The 12,217-nt window shown below is 45.7% G+C and overlaps 1 protein-coding gene across 1 annotated transcript in view; it reads right to left on the bottom strand.

Moving 5' to 3' along the window:
• LOC147115227 (uncharacterized) overlaps positions 1–8,860 on the bottom strand; it is a 35,606-nt gene extending 26,746 nt beyond the window's left edge. The window contains exons 1-2 of the mRNA XM_085993604.1: positions 8,379–8,860; positions 3,986–4,156 (exon numbers count right to left, since the gene is read on the bottom strand). Coding sequence (XP_085849730.1) covers positions 3,986–4,156; positions 8,379–8,538 — 331 coding nt within the window. The 5' untranslated portion in view covers positions 8,539–8,860. The remainder of the gene's footprint in view (positions 1–3,985; positions 4,157–8,378) is intronic.
• Between the last annotated feature and the right edge of the window lie 3,357 nt (positions 8,861–12,217).

Below are 12,217 nucleotides of genomic sequence, written 5' to 3'. Positions count from 1 at the left end.
TACTGGCCACTAAGGTAGAGGCAGTTACGGCATTCCCGCGGCCGCATATACTTAAATCTCTTCAGGAGTTCCTGGGGATGGTGAATTTTTATCACCGTTTTGTCCCCAAGGCAGCCCAATTAATGCAGCCGCTGTACGAAGCACTTAAAGGGAAGTCGGGTAAAGATGTTATCATTTGGACACCACAGATGGGCCAAGCATTCCTGGACACCAAGGCGGCATTGGCAGCTGCAACTATGCTTGCACACCCACTCCCGGGCGCGACCATCGCCCTTACTACCGATGCCTCCGATTACGCCATCGGGGCAGTGCAGGAACAATGGGTTGACGGGACTTGGCAGCCATTGGCCTTTTTTAGCCGCCAACTGCGTATAAATGAGCGAAAATATAGCACTTTTGATAGGGAGTTGCTGGCCTTGTTTTTGGCCATTCGGCATTTTCGTTTTCTTCTAGAAGGGCGCCCGTTTACTGCATTTGTGGACCATAAACCACTCACTTTTGCAATGGCCAAAACGGCGGAGCCGTGGTCAGCCCGGCAACAGCGCCACCGTACATTTATATCGGAATTTACAACGGATTTGCGACATGTGTCTGGCAAAGGTAATCTTGTGGCTGATTGCCTGTCGCGTGCCCCAGTCCAGACAATTCACCTGGGAATCGATTACGTCGGGTTGGCAAAAGGTCAGCTGGCGGACCCGGAAGTTCAGGCGTATCGGACCATGCCTTCTAGCTTGCAGGTAGCCGATGTTATGTTCCAATCAGCAGGAACCACGCTTTTGTGTGACATATCCATGGGAGTGCCCCGGCCCATTGTGCCAGTCGAATGGCGTAAGAAGATTTTTCAGATTATGCATGGCTTATCACACCCGGGGATGCGAGCTTCACAACGACTTATGTCCCGTAAGTTTGTTTGGAAAGGAATGCATTTAGACGTTCGGGGCTGGACAAACAATTGCGTGGACTGTCAAAAATCAAAGGTTCATCATCACGTTAAGGCTCCAATGGCCATCTTTCCAGTGCCTGAACGCCGGTTCGACCATGTACATGTGGACTTAGTGGGCCCCCTCCCCATTTCGCGGGGTTTTATGCATCTCCTGACAATAGTGGACCGTACTACCAGGTGGCCAGAGGCGATTCCCTTGGTTGCTACTACCACAGCGAACGTATCCAGGGCATTTATTTCGTCGTGGGTGGCCCGGTTTGGAGTGCCATCTGATATCTCCTCTGACCGTGGTCCACAATTTACGTCAGAGTTGTGGAATGCAGTTGCACAGGGCTTGGGTACCAAGCTGCATCGTACCACCGCTTACCATCCGCAAGCAAATGGCTTATGTGAAAGATTTCATCGGTCTTTAAAGGCGTCCCTCCGTGCCAGCTTGCGTGGTTCCAACTGGGTGGATAGACTCCCTTGGGTGATGCTAGGCCTCCGTACAGCCCCCAAAGATGACCTCCAGGCTTCATCGGCTGAGTTAGTCTACGGTCAAGCGCTTCGAGTACCAGGGGATTTTCTCCCTCCACATACAGAATCATGGTCGCCTGCTCAGCAGCTTCTTTAGCATCAAGAGGTGGCAAAGAATTTCCTGCCTATTCCAACTTCGCATCACAATCTACAGAAGCCTCATGTTCCGGCAGAACTTATGAGTTCCGATTATGTTTTTATTCGGCAGGATGCTCAGAGATACACTCAGACCACCTTATGATGGACCGTTTCGTGTTATTGCAGCGGGAGAGAAATATTTTACGGTCGAAATGGGAGGTAAATCAGATACCATCTCCATCGACCGACTTAAACCAGCCCATCTGGATCGGAGTGAACCGGTGGTTGTTGCTCAGCCACCTCGCCGTGGACGACCACCATTGGCTACTAGACCAATTATGCAGCAGTCTACTATTAACTTGCCTGCTTCGGCTTCATCCTCGTCTACACCTTCTGCTACGGTTTCCTCCACCCCAGATGTACCGCTTCAGACACAGCCAAATGTTGGCTCATCTTCTAACGATCCAGCGTCTGAAGTTCGTAGTCGTTCAGGCAGAATAATTAAACCTCCTGCACGTTTGATGCTGTCTGTTAAAGAGAATTCTGGAGGGGCGCCTGTGGCGGAGCCACCAAGAGACACTGAACAATCTGTAATCATTCCTTTAACCACTCTGTAGTGCAGTTGTGGACTGCACCTTTAAGCTGTGTGTAGGTTCTTGTATTTCCACGTGATGACGTCATGACGCTGATCACGTGACCCCCAGTTGGCGCGGAAAACGTGATGACGTCATGACGTTGGTTTCCAGTATTTAAGGGCAGTCTGAGAAAGGCTGGGGACCTGGACAGACCTGCTGACCTCTGCTCTTGTAGTTATCAGTTAAAGTATTTTGTTTATTAAAGTTTAATTATTTCGTTTCACTGCGTTGGACTTCGTTATTCGGATAGGAACCTCCGTTCCTACAGATGAGTCTTTTACCTCTTTTGTACAATTCCACTCAGAGAACTGGGTTGGAGCATAGGGTCAGGCAACACCTAAAATTACTAAAACTTTGCCCATTTTCTTGTGCATCCCCGATTTCCTTCACCCCACCTTCCCTAAACTTCTCCGCCTCCCTCTCCTCCAAGACGCTCCTTAAAACCTACCTTTTTGACCAAGCTTTTGGTCACCTGTCCTAATACAGGAAACTTTGGTTTATCCGGAGGTTAACTGTCCAGAATGCTCGATCCACCGGCAAAAATCAGGAGCCGTTTCGTTAGGTTTTTTTTTCTTCTCGTTGCTTTTTTTCCCCACCAGTCAGGCTCTGCACGGTCTCGCTGAAGCTGTTGCTAAGCTACAGAGACGCTTGCAAGGTACGGCCGACTGTTTAGAAGCTGTTAGGGTTTGTTGCCAGATACGGAGCTCCGTATGTTTCAACATTAGCGCTGGTTTGTCCGGCAGTTTTGATGGGACGGCAACAGCTCGGTCCCGTCGGTGCCGGATATCACAAAGTTTCCTGTATCTCCGTGTGTGGCTCAGTGCCAAATTTTTTCTGATAACGCTCCTGTGAAGCGCCTTGGGATGTTTTACTATGTTAAAGGTGCTATATAAATGCAAGATGTTGTTGTTATATCATTTAAATATTAGGGGGGAAAAATTCGGTAGCGCCCATTTTGGGGCACTAATATCGCCCCTGGAGGTGATTTGAGCGCTAAATCAGGCGCTACACACCTCTCTTAAAGCGCAAGCATCAGGGAGCAAGGCGCTACCTCAGAACGCTACCGACGCTGGTGCCGTCCAGTTCTTAAAGGGGAGGGGCCATCCTGCTGGCCAGCCACTCCCTGCTCATTGCAGCCTTGAATCTTGGGCTGGAGAGATCTCAAAAACAATTGTGTTGGAAGCACTAATGGATAGGCCCAGGGAAAGAGCTTGGTGCTTAGGAACCTCAAAAGTAGTGCTGAGGGTCAAAACTCCTTAGGACAGCGTTAAAACCAAAAGTTTTGCTGACAAGAAAAGGCAGGAAGCGCCCGCCTTTAAACAGTGCTCCCCCAACCCCTTCCAGACTTGAAAACGTTCCCCTCTACTTGTCATTCCTAGCGGCAGGTGCTAAGGCAGGGGGCATGACTCAATATCTGGTCTGGGGTGCTACACGCTCATGATCTGCGGGCACAGGAGATCGTGGCGGTAGTGTTTAGCGCCGCCGCAAAACGACTGGTCAATTTCGTGATCGGCGCTAAAATTGCCGCGCTCGGGTGCTAAGTTCCTAGCACCCCGTTAACGCCCCCCGGAGGTGCTAAAGGGAGGCGCTAGCCAACCAAATTTTTCCCCCTGGAAATGCTTGCAAGAAGTTCCCCCACACAGGCCTGCCCTCCTGTCTGTAGCTCTGTCTGATAATGTTAACTGTGCCCATCGCTGTCATACGTTGCATTTAGGTTGCAGTGGGACTGTAATAAACATCAGAAACCAAACTCCAGGCCCCGGACTATCCGTGAGCAATGCTGTGGGTGATCTATTGGCATTAATGAACAAACCTGTTCCATATAATACAGCTGCTGTCAAAGCTTTGTCCCTCTCAAAAGTAGTGAATGCTTCCAGTAGTTGTAGGGCTGTGTTCCTGTTTACAGCATTCCTTACTTCTGGCCTGTTAAGCCCAATGGTCATAATCGATCCATTCTTCTCAGTGATTACATAGTTCTTCCCAGCTACAAAACAGAATAATTTGATATACACATTATACTTGGTAAACTTACAGTTGACAAGGTACAGAATTCACTTTTACATTCTCACAAGAACAATGCACACTCCACTCTAATTTTATCATTTGAAATGATAGCTCGTGGGATTTCCGAAAGAGACAATGGATCAAGTGTGCTGTCACATTTTTGCTGGAAACATTTTCCCAGGAGTTGAAATCTGCTCTGAAACAGGATTCAGGCAGAATTCTAGTCCTGTCCTCTGTAGCGTTCAATGTCAATCACACATTCCTCCTCCACCACCTCTCCTCCTGCCTTCACATGGATCCACTTCTACCTGTCTGAATGCATCTCTAACAATGGTCTCTCCTCCAGCTCTCACACCGTCTCTTTTGGAGTTCCCCATAAATCCATCCTTGGCCGTCTCCTCTTCATCATCTTGCATGACATCATTCATAGACACAGGGTCAGTTTCTACATGTATGCTGATGACACCCAGCGCTACACGTCCAACTCGTCAACACCACAACCATCACAATTGACAATCTGACACCCAGGAAACACTTGGGGGGAAAATCAAAACCCATCACCCAAAGCTCTGAACTCTTGGCAATAGTCTCATCCCTGGCTGCTCATTCATACTGAAGCAGACTGCACACCTTTATGGAGTTCTATTCAGCCCGGTGCTGAGCTTCCAATTCCATGTCCTATCTACTACCAAGACAGCTTACTTCCACCTCCGAAACACTGCTCAAAATTCTGCCTCGACCTAACCCCCCACTCCTGAAGAAACCCTAATCCACACCTTCATCATTTCTAGACTTGACCTCCCATACCCTCACCGCCAGCCACCTAACCTCCATCCTCCAAAAAATTGCAAATCATCTAAAACTCTACCTCCTACAGGATATCCTGTTGCTACACTACACCCCACTCACCAATCATCCCCACGCTCTAACCTACATTGGCTCTCCACTCCGGTAGATCAGTTCGACAAGGCAACTAATACAGTGCCATCAATAATTTTAATGATTACAATACAACCAGCTACAAGCAGTAACAAGGCAGTAAGTGCAAAAGATGAATATTACACCAATCCTTTGGCGAACAGGCAGCCATGTCATGAAACCATCTGTTCCTTTGTTCTTTGCTCTTGCTCTGCCCTTCCCCCCTTAAGCGAGTTTGTTATTTACCCCCAACTACATGACCATGATATCATCCACCCTCAGCCAATCACTGACACTGTAGCCCATTTACCCCATCTATGGATATGCTTCCATTTTGTTCCTCCCTGACTCTTTTCAGCAATTTTCCAGCAGACACAACATAAAACAAACTGAGGGAAGTCAGTTTAGGAATACATTCCCCCAATGGATTGAATTAAAAATCTCCCCGCAGCCTCATTCCACTTTACCTTTGCAACCTTCTGCAGCCCACTGACTCTGGCCTCCTGTGCATTCTCCCTCCTTCTGCTCCACCCTTGGTGGCACAGCTTTCAGTCACCTCAGCCTAGTCTTTGGAACTCCCTCCCCAACATGCTTTACCTCCCCTTCCCATACACGACAACCTATAAAATTCAGAAAAGCCGATACACATCTTCAGTAAAGCTGACACAGTCCCCCAAAAAAGGTGACAACTCAAAAAAAACAATGTACAACTGAAAAACAGTCTTGGGTAAAACTCTTATGATCCAAGGCCACTGCCTCAAAATGACTAAATAAGTTAAATTTATTTTTATTTCACTGAATTTCAGGATTTTTATTAGTGATTTGAGATTAAATTCCACAATTCAGTTTATTTAATAGTACATGTACAATGTAAATACAAGAGGCAGAAAGGAATAGAAGGATATGTTGATAGGGTGAGATGAAATAAGGTGGGAGGAGGCTCGCATGGGCACAAACAGACCTGTTGGGCCGAATGGCCTGCTTTTGTGCTATAAAATTCAATGTATTTTTTCCTGTGAAAACTGAAACACAATGGCCTCACATGACATGCAAAAGTTAGCTACAATGGGAGTGCAGTGGGACAGAAACATGTCATGACTTAAGGTGGAGCTACACCCAATATTCCACCAGTTATATTATAGGGAAAAAAGTATACAACAGTGCAATTGTTGCAGTGGTGGATTGAGATATTTTTGAAGAGGATCAGCGAGTTCTCATGACACAATCTTTATTTCCAAAGAGGATCTGGGGGCATGTCTTCAGGAGATTTTGTATTTTGAATTTTTGGATGCATTTTCCATCATTTTCAAGTGTACTGTGATTCAGCATATGAAGCCAAGCCATCACATATATGCTGGGATGGTTTCATATGTTAATTACTGGTTGATCTCCCATGACATTGACATGAGGAGTCAATACCAAGTGCAGTTTATAGGTCAAGTGGGTTTAGAGGGGATGAAATAGATTTGTTAAATCCTGCTCCCTTTACTATTTTCTGCTGGGCAAAAAGTGCACTCATGTTGGTTTCCTCAGCCCATTGTGGTGCCTACGTCCCTGTGCCAATCTACTAAAATCATTGCAACAAATGTAAATGGTTCAAAACAATCCATCTTGTTTTATCAGCTTCCAATAAAGCCCCTTTGATAAGTCTCAATTGCAATACAATTTTAAAAACAGTTTTATCACGTAACAAATGAGGCTATTTTTTCTCTGGCTGCCTATCTGTGTTGCAAAGTTCCCCCAACACTCGTGTACATTCACAAGCATTAGGACAGCTGGACACTATCCACACAAAATGCACACCACCAAAAATACACTCAATAAGCTTTCTGCGATAAAGTTATACCGTTTCTTGCTGTCGTCAGTCCGCTCCACCACCTCTGAATATCAAAAGGAACTCTCCAAAGAGGCACTTGGAGTGAGCGTGGCCAGTGAGGGAAGGTTCAAGGTGCCGGTGGTTCAGAAGCATTGAAGGCTGGGATCGCAGGGAGGCCCAGGCATCGACACGCAGGGTTGGGCATGCGCAGAAATGGCGAGTCAACCAGAGCCAAAGGCAACTGTGCCCTCCTTTCCTTTCTTTAAAAGTCTTCTTAAAACACATCTCTTCAACCAAGTTTTCGCTTAACCCACCTGCAAAAACTCAATGCCCACTCCTTTTCTCTTCCATGAAGTGTCTCAGGAAGTTTTTCTCCATTAAATGCAAATTGTTGCTGTCCAAACCATGGACAGGCGGAGTGCACAATCCACCAGTGTAGTCTCCCCAAAGAAGTTGAGGGGTTTTCCCGGTGTCCTGACAAAAACTATCCCTCAACCAACGCCACCATGAGCAAATGATCTGGTCATTTATCTCACCGTGTTTGTAGGACCTTGCTGTGTGCAAATAGGCTGCAGTGTTGGCCTACATCTCAACAGTGACTATAATTCAAAAGTACTTAATTGGCTGTAAAGCGCTTTGGGCCGTCCCGAGTTTGTGAAAGGCGCTATATCAATGTACATTCTCTCTTTTCCCAATGACTGGGGAAGGTTAGACAACCAGAGATGAAGTTATGCACAGGCTCCATTATCTGGTACTTTCATTCACCTCAATGTACAGAAGAAGCGGTTCTCGAACGGTCCCTGTAAGGTTGTATTAGTGACTTTGAAGCCAACAGTTGGCCAATCTGCCCTGGGGTATAAACGGGGTAAATCTGGCACCAAGGAAACCAATTGATATGGGCATTAAAAAAGGCATTAACCCAATAGAGTTTGCAAACCCATTTAAACACAGAAAGGCTATTACTGTGCAGTTTCAGAGCAAGTTAACCCTTGCCGTCAGCCCTAGCTCAGTGGTAGAGCTCTCACCTCTGAGCCAGACGGTTGAACTCCCACTCCAGGGACTTGAGCACAAAATCTAGGCTGACACTCACTCCAGTGCAGGACCGCGGTGTACGACAGTGCACTGTCGGAGGTGCCGTCTTTTGGATGAGACGTTAAACCCTCTCGGGTGGGCATAAAAGATCCCACAGCACTACTGGATGATGAGGACGGTTCCGCCGGAGTCCTGGCCAATACTTATCCCTCAAACCAACACCTTAAAACAGATGATCTGGTCATTATCACATTGCTGTGTGTGGGATCTTGCTGTACACAATTTGGCTGCCACGTTTCCTGCATTACAACAGCAACTATACTTCAAAAAGTACTTCGTTTTGGGACGTCCTGAGGTGCAAATTCTTTCTAGGGAGCTGCCTGTATTTTAAGTGGAGCCATTCACCCAGAGTGCGGCCCCTGGGGGGGAGACTCACCTGCCTCCTCCTCGCCGCCGCTTGTTGTGGAGCTCCTGGCTGATACAGACAGGGCGAAGCTGCAGCTTGGAGCGGGTCTCGGCAGCTTGGAGCGGAATTCTGCATTGCTCGCAGCTCCAGCAGCGGACACGGCCCGCCACAAGCGACCACAGCCTGACATGGCAAACAACGGCAGAGTGCAGGGGAAATACCCACACCGGCTTACAGTAGATCCCCCTCCCCTCCAAACTGCGGGCAGAGTGAGCCCGGGACTTGTTCCAGGCCAATCGAAAGTTTCAGTTAACCCCCCCTCCCAGCTCCAAAATCGAGTTCACGCTCAAAATGTCCTCGCAACTTCCCGCGAGAGTGACAGGGGAAGGAATAAGAAGCAGAGTTTATTTTTCTACTGCGACTGAAATACACCAAACTATTACTCTCTGTATTTATATATTGAGACTCTAATAGAATGTGACGGAAGTGGACTTTGAGCTTGCTTCCAAACTCCCGCCAGGGTGTCCCCTCTTGGTATTTGCTGTTTGCTGTGTTCAGTCACCATGCCTGAATCCCCACCCCAGGAGTGGGGAGCCTGTGATTCTCGGTCCTGGATTTGGTTCCTCTGACGAGTGCAAGTCGGTCTCTGTCAGAGATATGCACCTTTAAGATGAACTAACTCTTTATCAGAAACTGTTCTCTTTAAACGAATCCATTTTAGTGGCATGGGTTTCGGGGTTTTTTTGCAGTGTATAGATCACTAATAGGAGTAACATTAGTATATTTGCCATCAAGCATTGTTTTCCCATTTTACATTTTTTCCAGCCTTCACCTAATACTGTATCTGTTAAAATATGGCTGAGATGAAATGGAATTTGAGAAAAAAACCTTTCTGAAATCAAGGAGATTATTTTCATATTTTCCTTTGGTCAGCTTTTCACTTTTGCCACTGTATTCATTGAAAATATAAAATGTTATTTAAAGTACCAGGCAATTCTGGTGTAGCTATAGCACTGACATCTACCCAACAATGTGGAAGATTGCCCAAGTGTGTCCTATCCACAGAAAGCATGACTAAACTAAACCGGCCAATTATTGTCTATCAGCCTCTTCCCAATTACCAGCAAAGTGATGGAAGGAGTCATCAATAGTATGACACCGAATCACCAATAACCTGCTCGCTTATGTTCAGTTCAGGTTCATGCCAGAACCACTCGGCCCCAGACCTCCTCACAATCTTGATCGAGGCGTGGATACAAGAGCTGAATGCTAGAAGAGAAGTGAGAGTAACTGCCCTGGACATCAAAGTAACATTCAGCTGAGTATGGCACCAAGGAGCCCTAGGAAAACCAAGGTCATTGGGAGTTAAAGGGAAGACCTTTTATACCTGACACAAAGGAAGATATTCATGGTTGTTGGAGGCCTATCATAGCCCCAAAACATTGCTGTAAGAGTTCCTCAGGACAACATCCTTGGCCTAACCATCTTCAGATGAATCATCAATGACATCCCTTCTATTATAGGGTTAGGACTGATGCTGTCCTCTGATAATTCTGCAGTGTTCAGCTCCATTCAGAACTCCTCTGATATGCCCATGAAAGCTTACAGCAGGACCTGGACAACATTCAGGCTTGGGCTAAGTGACAGGTAGCATTCATGCCACATAGAAATAAATAATTTGCATGTATAGTACCTTTCACATCTTCAGGATGTCCCAAAGTCTTTCATAGCCAATGAAGTATTTTTGAAGTGTCGTCACTGTTGTAGTAATGTTGCCAAACATGGCAGCCAATTTGCACACAGCAAGCTTCCACAATCAGCAATGAGATAAATATCCAGATAGTGGTGTTGGTTGAAGGATAAGATTTGGCCTGGACATCAGGAAAGCTATACTGCTCTTGTTTGAATAGCGCCATGAAACCTGAGAGGGCAGAACGGGTTTGGTTGAACATCTCATCCAAAAGACAGACCTCCGATAGTGCAGCACTCACTTATTACTGCACTGAAGTATCAGCCTAGATTGTATGCTCAGGAGTGTAGGGCCCAGCAAGGACACCTTTGGCATCCTCCGTCCTGGGCTCCCCCACCCCTTCTCCAGCCACCTTCCTTCCTAACTTACCTTGCTGGGGACTATTTCAGTGGGTCCCTGGCGGTGGCATTGCAGCCGCATGACTTCCTGCTCCCACCCACCACTATGTCATCCCTGCCGGCAGGAGTCAGTGAGGGCGGATTTTAACGAGGCTCCGAAAATAAAATCGCCCGGGTCTCACACTCTTGGCGGTGGCGGGGGGGGAGGCCGGATGGGTAGACTAGACTAGACCAGTTCTTTCACGAGGCCCAGGTTATACCCTGCCACCAACTAGCTAGCAAATTCCACCTCACCAATACCATCACCTCTAGATTTGACAAATTTTGCAGATTCCAGTAATACTTCAGTGTGAGATGACTCCCCCCAGAGCTCTTCCTCCACTCCCCCACAGATCCCAGCGGACCGCCACCCTGTGCACCGTGCTCACCTGACTTCACCTGACGAAGGAGCAGCGCTCCGAAAGCTTGTGATTTCAAATAAAACTGTTGGACTATAACCTGGTGTTGTGTGACTTCTTACATTTGTCCACCCCAGTCCAACACCGGCATCTCCACACCATGACAATAGACAACACAGAACACTTGAAGAGGGTTTTGCATCATTTCCCTTTAAATATGCACTTTACCAAGTACTGAGATATTAAGACACACCACTTGGTGGCAATGCAGAACTATTAGATAACAGTTTTCCCAGTGGCACCACTGTAGGAACTTAATGGTACTACAACCGGATATCCCAACGAATTAAAATTTTTAAGTGTAGATTTTATGAATTTATACATCCGGTGTACGGCACATATAGGGACATAAGGTTGCAGTGAAAATTTGTAACATCTATCTTCAATTGCTTTTGTGATAATATAATTACAAAATATTCACAATTGGCCAATTCCACTTAAAATGTTTATAAAGATGATAATATGTGAACTTCGATATTAAGTAGATGGGTCGATATAAACCTATTTTAAAATCATAAAAGTTTAAAAATAAAACTGAGCTATAACAATCTCTGTTGAGTCAAACAAACATTGCCGAAACATCAGCAATTCCTTGTCCCTGTGAGCCTGACCCACCGACCTTGCTTGACATAAGATCCTTACCAAAGAACAACTCCGATCCTGTCAATACACAGTGCTTCCTAAATGTACAGAATTGTGCAAGATCTTCAAAATACTATGCAACCTGTAATGTACCATGAACCCAAGAATGAATTGTAAATTTTGCACAATTCAGTAAAAATTTGGGTAAAGAGTATATTTCAGAATATTTCTTTAATTAAATGTATGCATCTTTTAATGTCAAATGAGAAATGCTCTGTTTCAGTTCACAACTGTTGCATTTAAATTCATGAGTTAAAATTAAATTAAGACACCACTGGTTACAGAATTATTTAGAAAAGCAAAATAAAAAAGTACAAAGATTAAAAAAGAACAGAAAGTTAAAGGTATCATTTAACCGGTTTAACTTTAATTTGGTAGTGAAGATGTGTAACCTATTTTGATGACTTTTTTCAACAATAATTCTTGCCCAGAAACATTTAAGAATTATGTTTCATTTAATGTATTCCTGACCTGATTTATGTTGGTCACTGACAATAGGTAAAGGGACACGATCTAGAACTGTGCACACCCCCATGTCTATGTACAAATTTAGATGGCTGGTTGAGTAGGGAGCGAACTGAGGAAAATCAAAGGCCATGTTTAATCCACTTTTTTATTATTGAGATCAGGAATGTAGCTTTAAATCTAACAACATTCTTTAAAAGTTTTTTGGCCAGCTAT

The sequence above is a fragment of the Somniosus microcephalus genome, chromosome 7 (genome assembly GCF_052327205.1).
Source record: "Somniosus microcephalus isolate GS21.2 chromosome 7, FLI_Smic_1.0, whole genome shotgun sequence".
Classification (NCBI taxonomy): Eukaryota; Metazoa; Chordata; class Chondrichthyes; order Squaliformes; family Somniosidae; genus Somniosus; species Somniosus microcephalus.
The sequence above is the reverse complement of the archived record's forward strand: the minus strand, read 5'-3'. Positions and strand labels throughout refer to the sequence as shown.